Here is a 26,135-nt window from a genome sequence, read left to right on the forward strand (position 1 = left end):
AACCCAGAGAAACTTTAAACTGAAATTAACTTACCAATGGATGCATCACCATCCAAGAGATTGTCATCTTCAGAGGTCTGAAAATCCATAATTACACCTGCTCCATCTAAAAGCTCCTCATCGCTGCTTGCACTAGTTATGCTGTTGTAACTGTTTCGATAGTAGCCTCTATGAAACAGCTGCTCAGACTCCATTTAGCTGCTTTATAACCTGTATGTACACACACAAAAAAGTTACTTCCTACTTGAATATTCAAAAAACACTAAGAAATTTGTATCAAAATAAAATGAGTATTTCATGCTTTGGCGAAAGCTTTTTATGGTGACAGTATTACAAGTTACAAAAAGGTAGCAGCAGTACAGAACAAATATAATCTAGAAGAACGGAGAGCTAAAGCAGGATATCTTACCTGTTATGACTAGAGAGAGGAAAGAAAGTAATGAGCACTCAGGCACAGCATATAGTGGAAAATCTAATTAAATACAGCACAGGCAGGAAGTACATTGGCAAAGGAGAACAGTGAACAAACAGCTACATTAATAGCAGAAAAAGCACGTAAGGCTGTGCCGTTTTCTGCAGTCTAGTACCACAAGCATTTTTCTGCTCTCCAACATCAGATATCCTGCTTCTCTTTCAAGCTCTACATTTAAAAGGTCAAGCACAGAAGCGAGTCAGCTGAGGGAACCACTTCCAGTCCAGAGACATGTCTATGGAAATGACAAAACTGGCCAGTAAAAACTCTGTTTTACAAGACATTTGCTGACAGCTGATCCAAGGAATCAGTAAATCTCCAGAATGTGCTGTTATACCATAAAAACACTTATCTGTATCTCAAAGGAAAAAAGGCAGCTAAGGCTTGTTATTTCCCCAGAAGGGGGGTAGAGTGAAAACTTTACAGTACTCTTCCAGATTCCAAATTTGCTTGAAATAGTTCAAAATCAAAAACAACTACAAAAACCTACCAACAACAAAGAACCTAACAAACACAATCAACACAAAAATCACAAACCAACAATAAACCACAATCATTTATCTTAACAAAAGAGCTCTTTTTCAAACTAAGAATCCTGATTAATCAAAAAATCAGTGTAAAATTAAATTTTTCTGTTCAGTACTAACAACTAAGCTAAAAGGCAGTCATCTGTCTTCTAACTCTCATACATCTTCCAACAACTAGAGTACAGCACTTAGTGAGAATGCTATACACCCATGAAGCAAAAGGAGATGTAATAAAAATTATCAATACAAGCTTTACACATAACAATATGTTCTACAGTAGAGAAAATACAGGAACAGGAACCAAAGCGTAATTTTCTGAAATTTTTTGAAAACAATATACAATTTAAAATGGTTTAACTGTTAAGAACTTTCAAAAGTAACTACTTGTTATAAAATAGTCAGGCATTATATATATATGTATATATATAATCTTATTTTTAAGATTTCAACTACTGCATATTTCAAGAACAGATAAATAATATGACAGAGACACTTTCCACACCCATTCTTAAATTAAAATTTTAACATGTATCCATATATATATTGGGATCTATGCCAGAACACAGGCCCAAAAAATGAAACCAGAATTAAGCTTTTATCACTAAATTCTAAACCTCCCATATTAAACTAATTTAAAATCCTGCTTTTTTTTAGTTTTTAAATAAACCTGCCCATCAGAAAGAAATTTTAAACTCAGAAATTACAATAATTTTACAACAGTTCTACAACAAATGCCATGTTGCAGCTACTCTTAATCTCACCAGCATGAAAATTGCATTTCCATTTTTACCACAGACTCGGCATATGTAGCTTTCCTTTATTTATTCTATCTGCAATATGAAAACATTTAAGGAGGATGAGAACATCACTCATCTTCCAAACTCTGGATTTGGAAAATGAGTGAATGAATTGTGAGGAATTTCTCACTGAATTTTTTTTAGACCATTATCAGATTTCTTTGCAAAAAGGCACAAAAAAAGTCTTAACACTTCAAGTTAAGCTTCAACCACAAAAATTCTTACAGACACTCAATAATTCAAACTTAAAATTTAGGGAACGCTTATGCTAACCAACCTTTACAAAAATACATAGGAAAATCATTCTCTGTAGCACCCCAAAAAAAAAATCAAAAACTTTTTTTCTTTACTGTGAGGGTGGTGATGCACTGGGACAGCTTGCCCAGAGAATGATGCCCCATTCCAGGAAGTGTTTAAGACCAGGTTGGATGGGGCTTTGAGCAACATGTCTAGTAGAAGGTATCCCTGCCCATGGCAGGAAGGCTGCAACTGGATGATCTTTCAGGTCCCTTTCAACCCAAACCTTTCTGTGATCCTCAGGAAAGGATCTTGGTCAATATTTAAGTCATCTTTGGAAAAACAAAGTTATGAAGAAGCACTGCCAGTTAACTAAGGCTATTTGAGTTTTGAAACCAAAAACTTCTATTTGAATTTATATAGTAGATTCCTAGGTTGCCTTGAAATAGAAAATAAAAAGTCAGTTTCCAAAAGTATCCATAGGTAAAGCTTAGACTAGTTTCATTCACAGCTGCTTCCAAAATAAAACTGACATACATGGATGAAAGAGACCTACTCAAACATGAACAGAACAACATAGACCAAACCACAGGAAAAAATAATATTTGTAAAGCACAGTCTTAGCTTTAAAACTGCAACAAAATCTCTCAGTATTCATATTTATGTCCTACTGAATCTTAACAATCTTAGCTAAAAACACTTAATATAACACCAGCCTGAAAAAGTTTCTTCATTTTTATGACAAATACCAGTATAAAATATCATCACTATAGACCTGATCTTCACTAAGGCAGAACCTATAATAAATACTCATTTTGGTAGTACTTTTCATCACCTTAGTGTTAAAAAAAAAAAAAAAAAAAAGGAAGCCAACAAAAAAATAACTAAAACCTGAGAGCCTAATTACCGGATGAATACCAAACTCATGCTTCTGGTCATATGATGACAAACATTAAGGGTATTGACTTGAGTTTGTATAAAGTATTTGAAATCACTGCATCTCCACTCCCTAAAATGTCATGGCTACCCACATTGTGACAGCTGAAGAATTATACCCACTGGCACAAAGATAGAAGCCTACCTGATGGAAGGCATTGCTTCTTTCACAGCCAGTTACTAATGGGAATACTTTATAGCATTCAACCAAACTAGCTGGATCAGCTGAATACTTCAATTTAAGCATACTAAACCCCATTTATTGATACATTAGGAAAAACTCTGCTATCAGAGTTGGAGAGTAGTCTCCTGCACAGGTAGAGTAACAAGCAGCTCCATGAGTGGTAAACTCTTAAAGGGGTTTTCAGTCAACAGTTTAAAAAGAAGGGCAGAAAAGAAAAAGAAAAGCTAACATCATAATCCCTTACCATGAGCCTGAACTAAGTATGAAAGCAAGTATGACTCAAAAGTTTTAGCTTCACAGACAGGTACTGATCCTTAGTCAAATCACAATAAACAACTCTGCCCATGGCTGCTGCTTTGGAGCAAGGCAAAAGTACATGAAAGATACAGTACTAATATCTAAACTAATGGGACAGTACCTACATTTGCAAATATTCAGTCTAGGAAAGAAAAGATGAAGAGTTCCCTTGACCAAAAAAAAAAATCTCTGATGTCCCTTCTGTGATCATATTCAGATGAGAATTAACATTGCAACTTGTTAAGACAACTGAAAGGTAAAACCCATCCTCCTCTTTTGAAGGGTAGGAACCATGACTGCAGTTTCTATTGTAGACAACATAACTATTGTTTGTTGAGTCTTAAGTCATTTTCTGTTTGATGAAAAGACACTACAACAGTGTCTCTTTACAGTTTTTAAAGGCTTTTGCTCCTTTTTAATGTGGACTTGTGTTGAAGTCATCTGAGGGTTATACAATGAACCAGAGCTTTTACACATCACCAGAAATCTCATTAATAATACTACTTTTCTTCAACTCATCATAAAAATGCACTGACCAGTCTATAACTTGGATTCCTAAGCTCAGGGTCACACCTGAGTGGAGAATCTTTCAAACAATTTCATTCAAGTTCAATATAGTTTAGGACTGTCAAATTGAAATGTGAAAAAGCACCACTATCCTCAGTTTAATTCCAAGTGTCTTCTCAATAACAGCATCAACCACAGATTTTTAAGGTCTTAATTAAAATTTATTTAGAGACACAATAAAGCCACTGAGATAAAGGAAAAAAATCCTACAGAGGTTTCCAAAACACGGGACTACTACTTGTGAAATCTTGTGGGGACCCCTGGTGGTTTCTGGTCCTTACTCTCCCTACTAACAAATTTCCAGCTTCAAAGGAGTGAAGAAAACACCAGCTCAAGAGGAACATATCCACTGTACTCTGTTAGAAGTGACAAACCTTTGGTCACCAGAAACAAAAAAGGCTAGGCTCTCCTCTGGTACGTTTAACTGTAGAATCCCAGAAGATAAGGGGCTAATGTGTATGTCCCAAACAGTGATAACTGGATGGATGTGGAGCCAACCAGGGATTGATGGTAATAACAGACATTTGTTGTTACTAACATAAGAAAGAACAAGATTGGCTGGAGAAGGGGCCGTGCAGAAGTAGGATAGCACTCCCCCAGGATAAACATCCTTGGTCTAGTTCCAAGAGAGAGGCACAACACAGTACAGCGCAAGCACAGGAATGAGGCCAAGATGTGAGCACAGACTGTAGAGAGGGATCAAGGCTATCCCAGACCCCTGAACCTCTCAAGCCCATTTCCAGAAAGGTCTGAAAGAATGGACTGCACACAATGGGTAATTTGCACAGAAAAGAAGAAACCTGCCTTCCTGGTGAGGAAACATATCTATTAAAAAGTACTCCCAGCAAGTTCAGGAGTGCACCCAGCACCTTGGACACCTCATCAGCTGTACCGATGCTGGAATCAGACTAGTGATCTCTTTTTCTCTCTTCCCTTTCACCCTACTCCTTTATCCAAAGCCCACTGCCATGCACTTATATAGACTAACATAGCAACTTTCATGCCAAGTGTGTAATGCACTAACAAAACTTTCTGATTGTCTGCAGGCCCCTCTGACTCTTGTTGTCCCTTTTGACTACGAGCATTTATGAATCTTGAGTGCTTCCTTCCCATTAAGGGAGACACATCACAGTAGTAGAGTGATACACTCACAGATGCAGTAAGTACAGCTATTTAAACTTCAAGGCCAGGAGTGCTGACGACAAACTTGCTCTGCTTCTTGCTCTGGATCCTCTCAAGCAACAATGTTGAGGCAGCGAGGTGAGAAAGGACTGATCTGTGATCAACACCTGGATCTTGCTCATGGCTGACATCATTTTCTCGACTACACAGAAGGCACCTCATTTTTTTAAAAACAGCTCTTCCAACCATTACTGGTGACCATTCTGGTAATTTTCAAAGGATTAAATAAATATATAATGTTTTTCAAAAAGACCTGTGTGTGAACCTCTGATATTAATAAACAAGACTGTTAACAGCCTGTTCCTGCTTTTTAATAAAAACAGATATTCTAACTAAAGGAGATTTTTTTTAAAAAATCAAAAGGTAGTGAAGATGCACAAATGGCACCAAAGCAAAGTATTTCCTAAATCAAGTGTGTTAGCAGTTCAGAATGCACAAGTTGCCTTCACTTGGATATTCTTCTCTCCAGCTGTAAAACCTAGTTGAAACATTCCAAAATTATGTGTATTTCATTGGGGTCTACAAATGGTAGACAAGTTTCTGGCAGGAGAGTCCAGAGAGAAATTTACTGTTCAATAGTGGTATCAAGTTAAAAACAAGACTCATCATGGGTATTTTATGAGGAAAAAAAGAAATTGGGTTCATGTGAGATTTTTAATATTTAGAAAAACAAACTTTACTAAAAGGCTTTCAGCTAACAGACAGCAAAGAAGGTGAGTTATCTAAAATGTGTTACATAACCACAGTGATGAAGTCAGTTCATTGAGTTCATAGATCAAATTTATTAAAAATTATCCATCCTCTACCTATCCAAAGAAAATACACATTCTTTAAAATTTCTTAGGAATAAAAACTGAGATTTTCCTAACTGTGGTAATGACATAAGTGCTTAGTGCAGATTCTTAGGTCTTCTTAGTTGTCTTAGAAGCTTTACTGCCCAAGTTAAAAGAATATTTGCATCTCAGCACAAAACAGATGAAAACTGTTGAATCTGTAAGATTGATAGTAACTTAAAGACGTCTGCAAGACTAGAAGCAAAAAAATTCAAATAACAGTTTAAGGAATCTTCCGTTTCTTTCCTAGATATACTCTGGAAATCTGCAGATTCAGTTTTCAAAATCAGAAAATGAATGTGTTTGGAAGCATATGGAGAACAGAATTTTTTTCCCATCATATACATGAGACAAAAGCAGAAAACTCAAGAGAAAAAGCTGCAGTAGATCAAAAACTGTAGATAACACATCAAAATCCAAGAAATCTGGCAGAGAACACTAATTTGAAGATAAAAGTGGAAGGAACTCAGACACAAACTTATCTTTCAGGAAAACAAGTACTTGAATTTAAACTGGCAAGATGTCAAAATATTAAATCACCCCAGTAGCTCTATCTGGAATTTAAATAAAGTACTGAAGTGAAATGCCACTTTTACTATTTCAATTAGGAAACATTTTTTCATTGTACTTATTGCAGTATGAACATGCAAACATGTACATACTTGAGCACTTCATCTCCTCTGAACTTTTTAGAGAAATTTATCACAATATATCAAAAATAAGGAAAAAAAATAACAGCGAAGGTTATTTTTATCAAAGGGTCTGGGCTTCAGGACTGAATTAACTTTTTCATTTACTACTCCTCCTTAGCCCCACCAAGTAAGCACAGTTTAATCCTGTAAGTAGAAAACCCAAGGAAAATACTTAACAAACAAAACAGCTGAATGCCTAGAAAGTTCAAATGGAAAATAACTGACTAGACACTCTCCAAGTTATTAAAAGTAACTGCTGGTACCCACTATGGAGTTATAAATTCTGTTCTTTACATTCATTTCCAGGATTATACACTCAAGACCACCTACTACATAATACAAACTAATAAATACACTCCAGATGCAAACAGATTTGTAACCATTTTAGCAGCTTTGTCTAGAACTCTTTCTATTACACATGAAGCCGATGAATTACTTCATCAGCTCCCTTCCTCAGTAATAAAAAAAATCAGTTCATTAAGTACAATTACTATCACAACAATTTACATTTTCCAGTTTCTACGCTTTTAAAGCAGAGCACATTTCCCAGCAGAAAAAAAATTTATCTGTTTACAACCCTCTTATCATAATCAATTTAAATAAGCATTGTTCCAGCTAGACTTTATTCTCTCAGATGATCTTTTATAAAGGCTTCCAAAATTCAAAAACAAGTTTCAAGTTAAACAACTCTATAAAATTTTGTAATTATCAACTTTCTACTATCCTAAGCATCTTCAGTTTGCTAAGCATGGCATATACACAAGCATGAAGTATTGTATTACAGAGCCTCCTTGTCAACAAGCACAGGTAAAAAGCTGACCTGACACCTGAACAGCTTTAGCAAGTCAGACAACACAGAAGATGCACTTTAAGGTTATGACAGAAGGGAAAAACTGAAACAAGGAGGGCAGAATTGGGAACTTGCTCACAGACATTAAGCTGAAATAAGCTGAAATCTTAGTTTTGGGAAAATAAGCAGGGAGAGTACAAAAGCAGTTCCATGCACATGATCTACCACTGCTGACAACCTTTGGAGTTTATTGAGTTACTACTGCTGACAAGGTGCCAAAGCAAGAAATTTAGGAACATGCAAAATAATCTGAGAATCAGGAAATTAACTCAAATTGGCACTATCACTTCCAGCACAAATCTCTTCAGCAGTAGAGCTTCTATTCTACTTTTTTAATTTAGGACCAAGTTAAAAATATCCCTACTGCCAAATTATTATAAGACTTTACCTGAAACCTTGATCTATACAGGTACGCCTATTCACATGCATATGATGTCAGCTAAATAAGAGCAGGAAAAAGCTGTCTCAATGTTCCTAGAATGCCTTTTGGCAATGATTGTGAACTTGGAACAGCTGTCCCAGCTTTAGTACTTACACTCAAGGAATGCAACTCTGCTCTTCAAGGTAAGACACACACACACACAGACCCCAAAGCAAAGTGTGTAGGGGGATGAAGCCAAATTGTATATTCATTGAACAGGAGAAGATAGATTACACAGCCAGACCCATCTGTTCATAGAGTAACCAGAAGAGTGGGTTTTCACTTTCAGGTTACTCAAACATCAATTTGCTACAAACGTTTGTGCGCAAGAGACCACAACAGGAAGTATGAACATGGTCATGAGAAAAATGATGACAAATCCATAAAATAAAGTGATGCAGAGCAATGCAGTCACAAAGCGCAAAGGCCAACAGTTCCAAGTGTCTTTCCTGGTCAAGAATTTGGATAGGCTTGTTCTTATTACAAGGGGAGAAGAGAGGAGGAAGGTGGTGGGAATTTTACCCAGGACTACTTTAACTTGCAAGTATGCACCACAGAGAGAACAGTGGAATAGTAAACCACTCAAAGAGGGCACTGTAAAAATTTGGGCAAAGAAAACCTTGGAATAAAAAAAGTAAGACCTGTTTCTAGAAACATTACAATACATACCGTGTATAACATCTACCATTATCAGGCAAAGAATTTTTAGGACTGACATACCACATACCAACACTAAACAGAAGCAAACCAGAAACAAGCTCCATTTTTCTGAACACCATGTAAATTCTGTTTTCACATGTGTTGCAGAGAGATGCAGAGTCATTGTGTTTCAAACTATGAGTTTCAAGCTACCTGTAGTTTTCCCAGAGCAGAACTCCTTCCCACTCTGATAACTTTGCAGCAAGTTTACATCTGTTTGCCATCCAAAGAGACATCAAATTTACAGTAGTTAGTGAAAGACTTATTTTAGCAAAAGTGATAGTGACAGCTGGTGAGCTCTCTTTCATTATTCTTCACAAAGGTATGTTTCCTATAATGCACAAATATTTTTTTTTTAAATTTTACATTACAGCATATTGACATTTCCTTAAATAGAGAAAGAGTTTTGATGACTATCTGCTTTCAAATCTGTCATACCAACACATCCTTCATTCAAATAGCTGTATCTGCAAAGAAGTATCTCTGTTGCTAAGGGCTACCTAAAATAAATGCCTTCACAGGTCCACCAAAAAGAAAAGCATCTAAAAGCACCAATTCACCTGACAATTTCTTCCACAAACTCTAAAAGAGAAACTTCAGAGGTCCCACAACGTCAAAAATGAGGTGCAAGTCTTCAAACCCAAATGCCTACCATTTACCAGTATGTTGTCAAAAATATTTAAGCATCTATTCTAACATAGGTTAGACACAGAAAAACTTTAAATTTGGTGGTAAAGCCCTATTTTGCCTAGTTTAGTACTTTAAAGTGTGACACAGCAAATTTACTACACTACTCAGAACACAGTTCACTATTAGCACACAATTTTCCACTGTCACATTCACAGCCATTCATTTTAAGTGAGAATTGATACATACTTATTTTACAGCTGTTTCCACGGTTTCGGCTAGGGCAGAGAATAATTTTGGACAAGTACAGAAGATAATACGAAAGAATGCACTCAATACTCAGTTTTAACCTCGCTAACCTGCACACCCATATAATTGTAAGGTTCCAACAAGAGCCCATTACCTCTCTCTCTTGTGTAAGAGCGGCCCTACTAGCCAAACCCGTGAGCCAATATAAAGCGAGCAACTCATGCAGAATAATCCTTCCAGCGTTGGTTACATGGGGAGGAGACCCTGGACATTCCCAGCCGCAGAACGCCCGCACTTTCCCTATGAGCACAAGCGCTGCCCCGAAGAACACCGGGATGGAGTGACAGGGTGCAAACATTATGTGTTTACGCTCTGTAAACACGCGGGGCATTTCCCCCCTCACCCTGGCCTTTCGGCGGAGGCACACGGAGGAGCTGAGGGATACGCGAGGAGCCATCACGTCCGTCCCTCCCCGGTCCCGGCCGGCCGGAGCCGTGCGGCCGGCGGGGGCGCAGCAGCCGCTGGGCGAACGGGGGCTGCCCGCTCCGCTCCGCTCCGCTCCTCCCGCCGCCTCGGCCCCGCTCGCTCCCCTGCCGTGCTCCTGGGCCGCGGGGGAGCCCCAGCCTGCCCCGCCCCGGCCCTTCCCGTACCTGCGCGGGCGGCGCCGCCCGCTGATCCCCGGGGAGGCGCTGGCTCATCCTCCCTCCGAGCGCCAGCGGGACACGGGCACAGCCCCCGGACCCGCGGCCGCTCCGCCGCCCGGCACCGCCCCCTCGGCCCGGGGAGGGCGGGGATTCCCACCGCGCAGAATCGGCGCCCGTCGGGCCGCCGGGGTCAGCCTCGCCGTCACTGCTGATTCTGCTTCCCGCGGGCCGCCGGCCCGGCCCCCGCTCCCGCCCTCCGCGGAGGGGCGCGGCTTCCCGGCGGCGCGGGAGGGGCCCGCGCGGGCTCCCGCGCTGCGGGGGCGGGTTGAGGGCCCAGGGGGAGGCAGGACGGTCCCGCGCTTCAGAACGGGGCGCCGGCGGTTTCCCAGGTAAAGGAGGCGGAGAGAGGCCGGGTACATCGCGGCATCGTTCCGCTTCGGGCTACACTGTGCCGCCTCTAAATTCCTGGCGCTGCGGAGACCCCGACAGCTTAAGGGGTTTACCTGCAGAGAAAGCGCAGGTGTCGGGCCGAGCGCGGAGTTCCTGGGTACTGCCAGCCGATGTGCTGAGGCCAGTGTGGGGTCCGCTTAACACACAGCGATTGCAAGTTCCAACAAAACGGGTCAAGTCAAGGGGTGGGTTTATCTTTTTTTCCCTAAGTAAAATGCCCGCTGGTCCGCTTATGTGCAAGCCTAACAAGCCCGCAAGGCGCCGTGCCCTGTGGCACTCGGACTGAGAAAGCGCGTTGTGAATCACGAGGCTTTTTGCCCGTAGGTGCTATTAAAGCGCGCTTTGGAGTGGCGAACGGAGGAGCCACAGGTGCGTCCCGACCCTCCCGGGTAAGCGCTGCGCACAGCGCCGCCGGGTCACGCTTCCCCCTGGGACCCCCGGGGCTGTCCCGGGGCAGACACGCCGCCGGTCCGGGCTGTAGCTGCTGTGGCTCGCGGGTCGCTCCATAAACACTTGCGGCTGTTCTGGGAGGGTTTCCCCCGAAACACTGGCACCCGCGCGCGCCCCGCCCGTCACGTGGCCGCGGCCGCGCGTTACCAGGGTGAAGTGCCGCTAACGCGGGCAGGGCCGGGCCCCGCCCCAGTGCGGGATCGCCCAATGGGAGCCAAGCTGCGGGGCGGGGCCGCCAATAGGGGCGGGGGGGCGGGGCCTTGCCAGGCGCGAGGCCAGGTTGGGCAGTGGCGGCCGCGCGGGCAGGTATGGCGGGGTGGGGGCGGGCTGGGCGCAGGGAGCGCGGAGGCGGGGTGGGGCCGGGGCCGCCCTTCTGGGAGCCGGGCAGGCCGCGGATGGTCCATCCCAGCCGCCCTGGGGTGGCGGTTCCGGGCCGCGCCTCTCGCCCCGGCGCTGGGCTTGCTCTGGCTGTGCGGGGGCGGCGGCCTGGCGGGGCCCGCTTGCGGAGCGCGGCCCAGCTCGGCCCCTGCCCTGCCCTGGCCCTCCCCGCACGCGCGGCCCTGGCCTGGCCGCCGCCGGTCGGTCGGGCTGCCTCGGGGTGTGACTTGTGCAGCTCTCCTGTGTGTCCCATGAACTGACTTGCTGCCCTGGGCTTGAAAAGACGACGCCCTGTCAGTGCTGATCTCCTTCCTCTAAACGCCTATTTTTTCCTTGCCACATTTAAAAATAAGCTATGTAAGTAATGGAAGATTATATACCCGCTTTGACTGAGCTGTAACTTCTTGCCCAAAGGCTGGTTACTGCCCATTTGTATTTGCACGGGACAGCATGCAGAAGCAGCCCTAAGCTACATCTAATGTAGCTGTTTTAACTGTAGAACAACTCTGGTTTCATAAAATAGGGTAGGAAGAGGACTTCAGTAGAGTCATGCAAAGTTCAAATTGTGTCACGCCTGCTGTGCTTTTACTGTTGTCTGAAAGAGAATATTGAAGTTAGTACCAAGATCTTCTTAAGTTTAAAAGTGCAGCTTTATATTAAGCTGTCTTTAAGTACTATAAGAAAAAAACAACCTTACACAGACACTTCAGGCTTGTAATTTTAACTTTTTACTTTCCTGGTAGTTATGCTTAGTCTTATTAAGCTTTGCATCTCCTCTTTTGCAGAGCAGGTTACTTTAGATCTCTCTTGTTTTGTCTTGCTGTGCTTCTCAGGCTTGTTCATGTTAGTCTGCTTTCATGGTATAGTTCCTGTTAAGCAGCATCTGTGTCTAGTACATGGTAATTCTGTACAAAAAACAAAAAAAACAACTCAAATTGAGGAGAGACCCTGATTGTGAGACCTGTGATGCATGTGAAGTTTGGATCTAAGCTACTAGGATCTCCTGTTGGAAGGAAGCTGGATACAGCAAAGCAGAAATGCAATTAGCAAGTGAGGCTTAAGTGAAGAATATCTTGGGACACTTTTGTCTTTTTCAGCTTATGGAGACTTCCTCAGGGTATGGAAGCTCTTTTTACTTTAAAAAATACAATCTTTTAGTCTACTGTGAATTAGCTCAGACATTTGTCACTTTGGTCTTTGTTTTGCCCTTTCATCGTGCTATTCTGACACGTTTGTATATTACCATAGCTTCTGCTTGCACCTCCCTAGTGTCCTGTTTTTACAAAAAGTAGTTCTTAATATAGAACCCTAAACACCATAAAAATTCACCTGAGTACTTCTTTTTTTATTCTGAAAAGGTAGTCTAAATGGTCAGATAGTACATGAAAAATAGGGATTTGTGATATTTTATGATTATTTGTTTTATATGCAATGTGAAAAGAGTCTTTCAGTCAGGCTTAAGGCCACATCTCTCTGTATTGAATAATGATTTGAAATATGATAGGGATCTGCTGAATTCAGGCCATTTTTGGCTTCACTGTAGTGATAAGGAAGCTGGATTTAGTGCTTCTTAAGAAACAATACATAGGAATTCCTCTCGCCTCCATTGTGTTCCTTCCAAGTCAAGCTGAACAAAACATTTTCAACCAGGTGCTATAGCTCTATGATGTTTGTGTGCCAGCTGCATCAGAAGTCTTGGCGCTGATTGCACTGATTTATTTAAAGACAAAACAGATCCTTTTTAGTCAAAATGAAAGATGTAACAGGTTTTAGTTATGCTGCCCCTGTTGGCTCAAAATTAGTCAACTGTACCAAAATAGAATTGAGACTAAGGGTATATGATTTACAGAAAATCAACTGAAGAGACAAATGGATCAACATTTTGAGTTAAAAAAAAGTACCATGCCTGATCAGGCTAGATCACTGAGCACACCTAATTAAATATACTCATGGGGGTTTTTTGTGTTTGTTGGTTTGCTTTTCCAGTACTCAAGTAAGGATGCCTTAAGACAAGAACTATGGATAAATATATCAAAGTACGGAAGATTGGAGAAGGATCCTTTGGGAAAGCAATACTTGTCAAAGCTAAAGAGAATGGCCAACAGTATGTCATTAAAGAAATAAACATCTCTAAGGTAAGTGATTATTATTAATAAATTCCTGATCCATTCTTTTTGTATTTCTGTTCTCACAAATCATGATTTTTATTCTGAAGATGTCAAATAAGGAGAGAGAAGAATCAAGGAGAGAAGTTGCTGTTTTGGCAAACATGAAACACCCAAATATTGTCCTGTATAGGGAGTCATTTGAAGGTAAGATGAACTTGAAGTAACATGAGTGACTCTGTGTACTTCTTACTGCACTTAGTCTAAAAGTCAGGGAGTTTTCTCTCTTTGATCAGTATTTTTCATACCTTTATTACTTCAGTTATTTTCCATATTTTTTTCAGAATTCTTATTTGTGTTTAAAAAAAATCATAATTCAGGAAAAAGGGCAGCAAATAAACATTTATGACTATAACTTTACATGCCTTGGTTTTGGCTGATGCTTAAATGAAAGATATTCTCTTGTTTCTCCAGAGCATAAGTCTCCTTGAATATACCCTAGCAACTGGAATGCTTGTATAGGTTAAATTTGTGTAGGTTAAATTGCAGTCTAAATTTGGATATTGATAACCTAGCAAGAGCAGTTTTATGCCCAAGTCTGTTGTCTTAGAGTTCAGACTTCAGTAACTGCAACCATATAGCTGCTTTCAGAGCTGGGAAAATAGATGGGACTGTTTACTTCATCAGGCAGTGAAGGAAGGAGAAATCAAATTCTACATTGTCTTCACAGTGAATGTCTTGGGAAAGGGAAGGACAGAAAAAAGATTCCAAAAGCTTATTATAAAAGTTAAAATATTATTAAAAGCTCCTAAATATTATTTGAACTGCTGTTTAGAGATTTTTTTGCTCTTCTGCTTTCCTTCCTTTCTGCTTTCTTATGTCTTTTGCCTGGGGCTTTCACTTTCTCTTTTCATTAAATTAGATTTTTGTGATATAATCATATCAGCCACATAATCACACACACAGGTTTATAAATGTACACTGCTTTCTTCATTGTGGTAGAAGGCTATTCTTTAAGACTGCTTTTTTCTTACAAGGTAGATCCTGTAATCCATAATTCACAGGACTTTGTGTTGCATCTTTATTGCCAGAAAACATTGATTTGAATACATTGAATATAAAGTTCCTAGAAGAAAATTATTTCAGCAATAGATGTGCAAGAAATCTAGACTTCTAGAATCATTTTTTAAAATAACACTAATTAAAGATAATAATAAAATAACTAAATAGAGAAACTTTAAGTATTTGATGTTTTGAAAGGCAGATTTCAGAAGCATTCCATGGGAGTGAAATTTCAGTGACTTAGATTATTCAATTTATTTTAATTCAAAGGTTTTTAAGTGTTGTGACTAACTTTTTCATAAAATAGGAGTTCTTTTTCTTTTGAGCAGCATGTGACTGATTTTCTGCAGTTATTCATCTCTTCTCAAAATCATGCCTAGTATGTGAGTAGTGTAGTTCTTACGCTTTTGGCAACTTGCAGTTTGCTTCTGCCTAATCTGTTTTTTCATCAGTAACTGGGAAAACCATAACTTTGAATGAAATGTATTATGTTTGTTCATACCTCCTACTGAAAACGTGCATGGGATATTTTTTAGTCTCATGAGATTTCATTCAAATATGAGAAATGAATTGTTTCCATCTCATTGTCTGCTGGAAGTTCTCTTACTGTTCTTCAGACTGAAATAAACTGCATGTCTAGTATGAAAGCTGATGGGTGTCATGTTCTAGCAAGTCCAGGTAAAAGTCCAAGAAAGAAAAAGGCAAATAGAGGCAACTTAAGATCCCTTTAGGGTAGGGGGATCTAGAGGATGTTTGAAAGTTTAAAGATTGGTTTTATATTGCGTTCATAAAATGACACCTTTAATTTCTTAGTGGTTTTCAACGCCATGTTGGAGCATTGGTTCAGTAGATGTAATTCTTTTCCCTCCCTATCAAAATAGTCCAGTGTTACCAAAATGGAAGCTCAAAATAATAAACATATTTTTGCTTGAAGTTTGAAAAAAATGACTAATAAATTATATCTGACGCTGCATGTGAAAAAATAGATGTTGCTTTTTTTGTGACTGTGGTGAAGATATTTAGAAAGTTAAGTAAATAAGGGTCTTGCTTTTGTCTTTTTGAAATACTTTGTCTTTTACTTCACAGAAAATGGTTGTCTGTACATAGTGATGGATTACTGTGAAGGAGGAGACCTATTTAAAAAGATAAATGCCCAGAAAGGAATCCTGTTCTCTGAAGATCAGGTAACAGGAAACTGCTGTTACAGTGTTTTGTTGCAGGATACTTTTTCATTAATTTGAAATTACTTTGGTGCAGGTTATAGATGTGGTTGCTTAATGCAAAAGGAGATTCTCAAACAGTCACCTCTTGTTGCTATTGGTCAATGTAGTATCATTAAAGAGCAAAACCAAACCAAAGTCCTGGATATGCTACTTGAGATTTTGTCTCTATGTGTAAGATGCTTTTAAAAGTTGGTTCTCTTGTGAAGTAAACCAAATCTGAGACATGAAAAATACTGAAAGACAACATGAATATCCTTAAACCTCTGAAATAATTTTTAAAGTTTTTAAAGATGTAATGACAGAGGATTTTTGTGTTGTAATACTGATTTTCATGTGTCATAAGTAAAAAATAATGTATTTTGTAAGTATAATAATATGATATATGGAAATACGGAATTGGCATCATTCAAAAGTTCATTTTGCCAGTAATAAAATTTAATATTCTGCTGATATACTTGCAGTACATTTTCTTTTGCCACAAAACTGGTTATAAAGTAATTTTTAGTGAAAGAGAAGTGACATAGTTTGGAATAAATGAGAGGATTTTAAGTACAGATTTGATTAAATTAAATAAAAATAAGTGATGTAGGATTCAGGGTGGGTTTTTTGTTAGGACTGATGTGTTTCTTTGTTTAAAAATTGGTTTTGTGCTTTTGTATCTTCATCCAGTAGGATCTCAATTTAGCTGGGGTTGGAAAGTCTTAGTACTATGTTAAACATTTGGGATATAATTTGTAAAACTTTATTTTCTCATTTGACCTCACTTTTATAAGAAGGACTTGAAGTGGAAAAATGAAAATTATGCCTTGCATTATACTATAATTTTGTCATGTATGTACTTCTAAGTAGTGAATGTAAAACTACTATTCACATGGCAAAGTTCTTGTTATTAATCACTTCTTAAATTGTGATTTTTGCAAATTTACCCAAAAAAGGGCATTGTTGGCTTATTCATAATCTTTAAGTTAGATGTTTGTTGCTTTTCTCATCAAAGTCTACTTTGAATATTTTTCTTTTTAAGATGAGACACACAAAATTAGTGTACATACGATAAGTTTCTGAGAGTATCAGTAAGCTTCCAAGGACTCTTGGTCAATTAAGTGAGTGCAAGAAGACTTGTATTTGCTACAGCAAAAGTACAGTCTTTTATTTTGCAATTTCCATATCTCAGGCATTTTAGCCAATCAAATCCGTGCGGCATACCTCTGCTAGGTTTATAATTCATAATGAAAATAGTGGTCTCAAGTTTAATATCAAATTTGGGTAATAAGCATCTTTCATTAAAAATTTTGTGTTATAGTGACAGTAGTATTACATTTTTAATTATTCTTTGGTTTAAATGAAACGGGGGGAGGAAGGTAAAATCCATAGTTGTAATTAAAGTCTAATTTGATAATATCATGTAAGTGGGGAAGTTTTCAGATAAATGATGAAGTTAATGTTGCATTTTCTTTTATTAATAGATTCTGGATTGGTTTGTACAGATCTGTTTAGCACTAAAACACATACATGATAGAAAAATCTTGCATCGGGACATAAAGTCACAGGTATGTAGGTGGCAATTTTTCAACTGAATTGTCTTTCAAAGTGATTGCATTCAGATCTTCCTAGTTTATGGAAACATTTCTAATACTAAAAACACTTATTCAGAACTGCAGGAGGTTTATATATTTATACAAACAGATGGAGATATTTGATAAAACTACAAGTGTTACTTATGTATTTATGTGCGGGGACAGAAAAGATTGTATGACAATGTGAAGTAGTGCTTTCTCATATTAATAAAGTAGGAGTTGTATAAGTCTGGTGTTTCATAGCAGTAAGTAACAATTACTTCAGGGGTATTGAATGGTAGAAAACTTTCTTCTTCTCAAAACATGTAGAGAACAAAAAGTGTGCAATTGTATGAATATTTTAATTAACAGACTTCTTAACATTTCTGTTATATCTTGTCATATCAAGAATATATTTTTAACCAAAGATGGAACAATACAGCTGGGAGATTTTGGAATTGCCAGAGTTCTGAACAGGTAATTTATTTTTTATTCTGTTTTTCCTGTGACTTAATTTCAATTGCTTTGATGAAGGAAAACACAATCTGTGCACTTGATGTGAGTTAACCAGTTAACATCCATCCTTGTTTCTGTCTTAGTACTGCAGAGCTGGCACGCACTTGCATAGGAACACCGTACTATTTGTCACCTGAAATATGTCAGAACAAGCCTTACAACAATAAAAGGTACTAATAAGGATTTTATTAAACATTCTTGATAAAGAGAAGAAAGTAAACTCTTTTAGGAACCTAAAGCTGTTCTAATCAAATGATAGTGAGCATCTGTTCGTTTGTCTCTTACCCAAGTAGGTGCTGAGCTTCACTGCAGAGCTGGTACGTTAGGGTCTGAGGTACAAAGCAGTGTCATGTAGAGATGACTAAACATAATGCTCCAAGTTCTAGATCTAGTTGTGTCCTTAATTGTGACTCTACTTTTGCTTATCTGCACAGTGGTTGTACTGCCTTTGTTTATGCACTTCCAATGTGAAACACTGTTAAGGATGAAATACAGTAATTTGATTATCTGAACACATGATGTGCATAGACGGGTGGCTCAGCTTGCTCCAGATACCTCGCTTATGCCTTTGCTGCCCTGGCAGCAGCCTGTACCTGGTAACAGTGTCCCCAGTGTAATTAACTGGTAATAATTAAATGTTAGTAAGTTACCCTTCCACAGGATCAAGCTGTTTCATTCATTGCAGTGAGTGCCTTATACTCATTTCAATGGATTTCTTAAGAGATAAAAATTATTAAAATTTCTATTTCTTCTGCATGGGGTTTATTATCCAATGGTGTTCTAATCAAATCCTGTAATGAATGAGGGTAAGTTTAGTCACTGCTAAACAGAATAAATTGGCTTTGAGAATTGTATTTGCTGAGTTAGGTGAAGGGTTTTTTGATTTTATTTGTTTAATTCAAAGACCTCAGGCAAATGTATATATTTAAACAAAAAAGCCTGTGTCCATATTTTGTCTGATTTCTGTGGCTGAGATGATTCTAAATCAGAAGCTAAAATAGCATCATCTGATTTTCAGGGTGGCCTTATTTTGGTTGATGAATTTGTTTTGGTATTTTTGTTTCCTTGGGGTTTTGCCAGGTCAAAGAAGTCCATAGAGGGGGGCTTGTGCATACTCAAAAATCCACCCTTTTCTCTTCAGAGATAGACTTCAGAGATACAAGTTGACTGGCAGTGTTAACCTGGAACTAAGTTTTAAAGTAATGTGTTCTCTTTGATTTAGTGATATCTGGGCCCTTGGTTGTGTTCTCTATGAAATGTGTACACTTAAACACGCGGTGAGTGGAAACTTTGTGTCTATAAAAGAATAGTGATTTCAAACAGAATTTATTTCTGATGTTATGCAGATGTATTTTAGTTGATGAAATGCTTTCATGGTAGCTGTTTGAAAATTACCTTCAGCATTTTCATCTCCCCTTCCCATGCCAACCAGGACTTTTCATTGGTGTTTGGTTCCATGGCAATCTCTCAGCTGTCTTGACACTTTTGTTTTTAATGGATTGTATTAGCTGAAAATATTGTTAGATGTTATAGTAAAGGATACTAGGTATAGTGGGGGGCATTTGTGGGTGTTTTGGGCTGGTTTGGGGTTTTTGTTGGTTTTGTTGTTTGGGGTTTTGGGGTTTTTGCTTGGTTGGGCTGGGTTTTATTTCCAAAAAAGCTTGAATTCACTGAAAGCTTCATTGAAAATCTTATTTTGGATTCTGCTTTTTTGCAGATATTGTTATTTCTGTTTAGAACATAAATAGTGCTTAGAAAATATTCCCAAGGTGAAAGAGTCACCTTTTTCAAATTTTTTCTTCTTCTGTCTATGTGCGTGTATAGTTTGAAGAGCATGTCTTCGCCATCCATTTTTCAGTTAGGAAGGGAAGAAAATGTTTGGGTGTTTTTCTGTCCTGTTTTGGATTTTTTTGTGGATATTGATTTTTTTTGGAGCTTCTTGGTAGCTATTTTATTAAAAGAAAAATATTATAAGAACATAAAAAGGAAAGGAAATATTTGCAAGGGATAAGAATTTAATTTCATTTCCAGCTTCTGTAATTTCTTCTTGTTTGGTCTTTTATGTGGCAACACTTCTAACAAGGTTTCATTCCTGAAAGTTGATGTCAACAATTTGTTTTCTGTAAGCTGGGTGATACATATTGTTTTCTTTTTATTGTACAAAGGAATTGAAATGGTTCCCTCTGTTATCTGAGTTTAACTGAAGTCTGAGGATTCCCTTGGATTTCATCCTGAATGAGTGTGAATACTTTACATTCTGTAATTTGAAATGGGGGGTTGCTAAAAGAAACAGAAGGCATTTTGTAGTTCAAAACCTTTGGAAGAGGAGATCAAGCAGATAATTATTTTTTTCCCTAGTTATATATCATTGTCAGTCTAGATCTGGACAGAAGTAATTACTTGTTAGCAATGTTATATCTCCATATTATGAAATACCTGTATTGTGATGTATTTTTAATTGGAATTTTAATTAGTATACTTGGCAACAGATTATTTTGAACTGCTGGTGTTGACCTTGAAAATGTGTGTGTTGAGGGAAAGTGCACTGTTAGTTTGGTTTCCTTATCATCTGTATGTGCAGCCTTGCATGTGGACAGGTGATAAGAGTAAGTGTTCTCTTCCTTGTGTGATATAGTTTGAAGCCGGTAACATGAAGAACTTAGTCCTGAAGATAATCTCTGGACCTTTTCCTCCTGTGTCTATGCATTACTCCTATGACCTACGTAATCTGCTGTCACAGCTGTTTAAAAGGAATCCTAGGAATAGACCATCAGTAAACTCCATATTGGAGAAAAACTTTATAGCCAAACGGGTTGAAAAATTTCTCACACCAGAGGTATGGAGTTAGTTTTTCTTAATTTTAATGTTAATATATTACGTGGAAAACTAGAGTAATGGTATTCCCCTGGAGCTCTTATAGACAGGGTCAGTTGAGGAAAAACTAGTTTTACCATGAACTTTAAAGAAAAGTCTCAAATTATTGTTTGGTAGTTTCCATAAGTAAATCTACAAGTGACATTTTCTGAAGTGTATTGTTTTGAGTGTTTTTCTATATAATGAGGAATCACAACTGAGATTATTTGTTTAGATATGCATCTTTTCATAAAATGCTGCTGTCAATTATTTCAGCATTGAAGTTGCTTCCTATTCTGTTTTAAGTCTATTAATATAATTTTATATCTAATAATGTCCTTTTAATATGAATGTAGTCAAAAGAGATCAAGATTAACAAGTGAATAATAGTACTGATATAAGGTAAATAAATATAGAAGAGCAAGGACATGGAGCAAGTACAGTATAAATAATTCTAACTCACAGCTAAAGAAATGTCTTGAAAAGGCCATATATAATTGGAATTTCTGAATTTCTGTGTTGAAATAGACTTTCAACTTCAGATTCAAGTCCCAAAGGTAAAATTCAGAAATCTTTACAGATAAGTTTGGTCTAACATTTGCAACAGTAATAGTTTTATCTGATTTTATTTCCAGCAGCTAGAATGAATATGACATTTTTATTTGGAGTTAGTCAGCCAAATTATAATTAGTCATAGCTGTCTCTATCTCCATATGGTGATACTAATTTATTGTACATGGAGTATGAATACTTAGGTGCAATTTTTCCAACTGTACTACTGCTGTCTTTGACTTAGAGATGTTCTCTAATATTTAAAACAACCAAAAAGACCCCACACAGAAAGTAGCTTTTATGAAATGTATCAGTCTGGTACATTCATATTCAGCAGGAGGTGGTTGTTCTGTGATACAGCTGTAATGCTTATTTTCTTTCAGTATCATCCATGGCTAGTGCTGTTGTCCTCTGTTTTCTTAGTCTAAGCTTATGAATTATTTCATAGTTGGCATCTTCATGTTGCAACTGTTGCTGAAATCCCATTTTTAAATATTGGGAAATCAATCTTCCAGTTTTATGTAAATTCTTTCTTTAGCTTCATAGTTGCTAAGTTGCATTAAGGAGCAGATCTAAATTAGCAGCAATTTTTAAAAAGGAGAGGGGGCTCTTTGAAAGATAATGAAGAGTTTTTTTTTCTGTTAGTAAAGGTGTTATGGAAACATCATAATTCAGTTGCTACAGCTTACCACTCAAATAAAACCTTCAATATAATTGAAATACCATTAGCAGGAAACTGTGTGACTTCTGACTTACAGAATCTTTGATGCCAGATTATACAGATGAAAAATTTGCTTTGCCATCACATGCAAAGTCCTAAGTTCTGCACTTTTGTTCTTGTTTTGGGGTTTTTTTCAGGTTTAACTCCTCAGCATCGATTGTAACTGACTGGTACAAATCAAAGGAATCTGAGTTGTTCAAGATTCTGTAAAGGCTATTTGTGAACTGACACTTTTCATTTATCCTTGCTGCTCTTTCTTGAATACTTCTCATTTCTACTATATAGGTTTTGAGGTGTTTGGTTCAGAACTACCTACAATATTTAAGATGATGGCATATTAATATTTGAATATTCTTTGTCTAGTCTCAAATTTTTCATCCCAGTAAGACTGCTTTCCATATTTTATTATGCTAATTTCATATGCCTGACAGCACACCATATTTTGTTTTTCCAGATATCTGCATATTTGGTCATCTTCCCATCTTGAAAAGGATAGCAACACTTTAAAACTGCAAACATTTTTAAAGAACTATTTTTTAACACTAGCTGTATGAAAAATTGAGGTGAACTTCGGTAGCTACTCAAAAATCTAAAAATCTAAAATTAATTATGCATAAAGATTGTGTTGATGCTCACATTAACTTTTTTCTAGTTTGTTCGCTAGTTCATCAATGAGATATGTGCCATCCAGAAGTCAGATTAAATTGCTTTTTTAAATTACTTGAGTAATTATGCCAAAAATGTTTGAAAATACTCCAGCTTCATATTGGTGTTAGTTATACTAGATTCAATGGATAAAGTTGAACATTCATTTTCATGTAATTTACAGTAAATGCTCCTAGTTAGATGCTTACTGCTAATGACACACTTGTCTAAAAATGAGTTATTCCTAGCTTTGGTCATAGGTACTATTGACTAACTCTTCAACTTTTTTAGCTTATTGCAGATGAATTCAGTCACAAAATTTTCCACAAGTTTGGACCACATGCTTCACCAGGTAAGTTGGTGTCTATACTGCTTTTGCTTTCAGCTCCGTCAAGATCGTGTATGTAGCTTTGTTCTTTTACTAGGGTTTTTTTTCGGTGTGTTCTCATACCTGACTGTAGAATTTTCAAGAGAAAAAGAGAGAAGAAGCAATTTCCTCCCCTCCCCTAGGGAGCTGGACATATGTTGGGTACAAATAATGCAAATACAAGCAATGGGCCTCTAATATATTAAGTGTACTTTTTCCTCTTGCAGTATGCTACACTTCCAAAATTAAGGAGACAGTGTAGACTGCAAATAATGGAACTAATTCATATGCTATGATTGTATGACTTTTTATCCCTTAGGAATGAAAAATGGTTAATGAGAAGTACAATTTATTAAAAAAAAATGTGAGATGTTTCATTAGAGATTCCAAGATAAAGCCTGGGTTCAGTCTAATTCAGTAAAATTTCTGCTAGTGGTAACAAAGAAATTCTGTCAAGATGGTCTTCATTTTAATGCATTAGTTTGCCTTCTTTTTCCCTAAATTTCCTTCCCAGTTATTTTACTTCCCTGTAATTATTTGATTGTTTGTCAAGGGCTTTGGTATATTTTGATAGTGTTGCTGACCTCCTGTTCTGTGGTAAGAGAGCCCTGCTAGCCCAGAATCAAACTCACAATATTGGTGTATATTCAGGAACTCTATGGGGAAAACAATATCCCTGAAGGCCATTGATGACATTAGTATTACAGGTTTCAGTTCAGTGTTGTTAGTGGAGAAAGGCAAGTCTCTCCATTCCATTAGGAAACCTCATCCCTGTGTGCATGAACACTGTGCTGTTAAGCAAGGCAGCTGAATGAAATGTCAGTTATCCAGCCTGAAGAACTAAGATATAAAAGCATAGGAATTGTTTTCTTCTATTTCTTATCAAACATCAAACTTAGACAAGCTAATACATCAGCTTATGTGAATGAAATGTTAGCAGTTTGTTACGGGTTCAGGAGGATGTCTATGCAAAACAAACCCAAAACCCAACTGTGATTGCAAAGCAAATTTGCTTTTAATTACTAGCAGTAGCAAATAATACATAACGACCCCTGGTTCCTGCAAAGCTACTGGGCAGGCAAAGGACATGGAGAGTATGGCGCTCATGCAGGGATTCAGGCAGGCAGAGCACCTTCAGGATATCCCCTGGATCCACACAGTATGCATCCAGTCCTTGTCAACCCTCCACCCCAGACCCACACCTCAAGGCTTCTCCTCAGGAGTGCAATTTTTCCAGCTAGGACATCTGGCCGGTGTGTGAGATGAGGCTACAGCGGCTCATGATCCCACCTCCGTGCTAACAGCAACTCCATTGCACGTTGTTCTCTTTCACAGGTTAAATTCCCACCAATGGACCAATCCGTTGTTTCTCTTTCAAAGGTCAAGTTCCCACCAGTTATAAATTGAAGTTTTCCTCATTGTCTTGTGGATGTACACAAGAGTGAACCAAATATGGCAGGGCCTTAGACATTACTTCAGTCCCCAACACACAGTTCACCCATTTTTCTCTAGTTTTGCTGTTCTAAGACCTTAAAAATTCTTAGAAAGGGAAATACCATACACTGGCCAGTCTGGGTAGCTCAAACCCAGGGTTTTTTTATTGTGGGTTTTTTTGTTTTGTTTTCAGCTCAAAGACCAGTTCAAGAACCAACACTGACTTCAGTTGCACCAGCTCAGAAAATTACCAAACCTGCTGCAAAATACGGAGTGCCTTTAACTATCAGGAAGTCCTGTGGTACATCTAAAAAGCCTAATGAGAAGAAGCCATTGACTAAAATTAGACAGGTAAGAAACCAAGTTAGTTAAATTGAGCTGTTTTGTTCATGCCTTATTTAAATACTATGCCTTCCTTTTCAAAATGTCTTGGTATGTGGACATGCCTCATGCACCTGCAGAGAAAGTAGAGCTAGTAGTTTAAATGCTTGGCTTGCTTCATTATTGATTGTTTGTTTAGTTGGTTTTAATATAATTTTTGTAAACACCTACTTTAGGCTTGGGTTTTAATTCCAAGGCTGAATTATATTTGTGTGTTTTCATTTGCTTTGTTGGTGTTAACCACTCTTAGAAATATTGGAGGCCTGTCAGGTATACCAGGAACATTGACACTGGATAGGAACCTTTGCATCTTTTTTCTTAGTTCCAAAATAATTTCAAATTTTCAAAACAGGCAAACTTTTTCTAGCCATTTTACAAAGTATTGTTAGGCAGAGAAACTGTGTAATTGAAAGAGAAATTTCCCAGATTTAATTCCATGAGATAATGAGAAAGTTTTCTGTATACTGTCATTGAGTACTTCTGATCTTTCTTCCTGTTGTGTTGTCTTCTTTGTGTTTCTTATTACATAAAATTTTTATTCTCTCTCTCTTTATTATTATGAGTTATTTATAACTCATGGTCAGGAGTTGGTTTTGCTACAGCTAGTTTTGAGCTATATGCACATGCCAAACAACTAGCAACCAAGAGGCTGCTGCTTCAGCAAGAGAACTAGTTCAGATTTTATTCTGAATAAATAACATGGTTGTTGTTGAGGGATTTGTTTTGGGGTTGTTTTCTTCCTTCTCCAATGGCACTTCAGGAAACATAATACTAAGACCTCTGAACATATGCCAAAGTTGTAGGTGGATAGAAAGTGATCCTTGAGGTGCAAATTATCTGCGAAGTTCAACGTTATCAGAGGTTTAGAGAAAAGTTCATTGATCACACAAGCCTTGTTGGCTCTTGAAACACAGTTTGAAAAAGCAAGAAAGGAGACTGTAGACTTCTTGTGTGACCTTATAAAATCACGAGGTTTATGCGTTTTAAGGCTCAATTGGAAGGCCATCTATGGGTCTTTGTCATGGGTTTCACAGCCAACACTTATCCAACTTGCCTTGAGTCTTAATGTGGCAGGGGAGAGACTGAAGAAATATCCTCTTCACACATGTAAGGAGTCAGTAATGCTACGTTTAGACAGTCTTTTTGTGAATTGTACCTAGTGATAAGATGGGGGATAGAAACAATGGCTACAACTTAATATAAATTTTCTTCTCTGAGTCTGAGCTTGCAG

At 38.1% G+C, this 26,135-nt stretch overlaps 2 protein-coding genes across 53 annotated transcripts in view; one reads left to right on the top strand and one right to left on the bottom strand.

Moving 5' to 3' along the window:
• CLCN3 (Cl-/H+ antiporter 3) overlaps positions 1-11,240 on the bottom strand; it is a 61,273-nt gene extending 50,033 nt beyond the window's left edge. For 2 of the 4 annotated variants that reach the window (XM_021555216.4, XM_021555542.4), the window contains exons 1-2: positions 10,221-10,360; positions 35-210 (exon numbers count right to left, since the gene is read on the bottom strand). In XM_021555216.4, coding sequence (XP_021410891.1) covers positions 35-194 — 160 coding nt within the window. In that variant the 5' untranslated portion in view covers positions 195-210; positions 10,221-10,360. Of the gene's footprint in view, positions 1-34; positions 211-10,220; positions 10,361-10,717 lie in introns of those variants that run through there. The other 2 variants (XM_085577980.1, XM_085577982.1) reach the window with 2 other exon arrangements.
• Positions 10,464-26,135, top strand: part of NEK1 (NIMA related kinase 1) — a 42,446-nt gene continuing 26,774 nt past the window's right edge. For 16 of the 49 annotated variants that reach the window (XM_021553906.3, XM_021554156.3, XM_021554312.3 and 13 more), the window contains exons 1-11: positions 11,380-11,420; positions 13,479-13,627; positions 13,708-13,804; positions 15,746-15,843; positions 17,346-17,429; positions 17,845-17,912; positions 18,035-18,121; positions 19,174-19,228; positions 20,587-20,787; positions 23,014-23,074; positions 24,717-24,874. In XM_021553906.3, the coding sequence (XP_021409581.3) occupies positions 13,511-13,627; positions 13,708-13,804; positions 15,746-15,843; positions 17,346-17,429; positions 17,845-17,912; positions 18,035-18,121; positions 19,174-19,228; positions 20,587-20,787; positions 23,014-23,074; positions 24,717-24,874 (1,026 nt within the window). In that variant the 5' untranslated portion in view covers positions 11,380-11,420; positions 13,479-13,510. Of the gene's footprint in view, positions 10,604-10,988; positions 11,054-11,379; positions 11,421-11,707; positions 11,850-13,478; positions 13,628-13,704; positions 13,805-14,988; positions 15,043-15,745; positions 15,844-17,345; positions 17,430-17,844; positions 17,913-18,034; positions 18,122-19,173; positions 19,229-20,586; positions 20,788-23,013; positions 23,075-24,716; positions 24,875-26,135 lie in introns of those variants that run through there. The other 33 variants (XM_085577941.1, XM_085577943.1, XM_085577947.1 and 30 more) reach the window with 10 other exon arrangements.

This window comes from Lonchura striata, chromosome 4 (genome assembly GCF_050655825.1).
Source record: "Lonchura striata isolate lonStrDom1 chromosome 4, ASM5065582v1, whole genome shotgun sequence".
In the NCBI taxonomy this organism is placed as follows: Eukaryota; Metazoa; Chordata; class Aves; order Passeriformes; family Estrildidae; genus Lonchura; species Lonchura striata.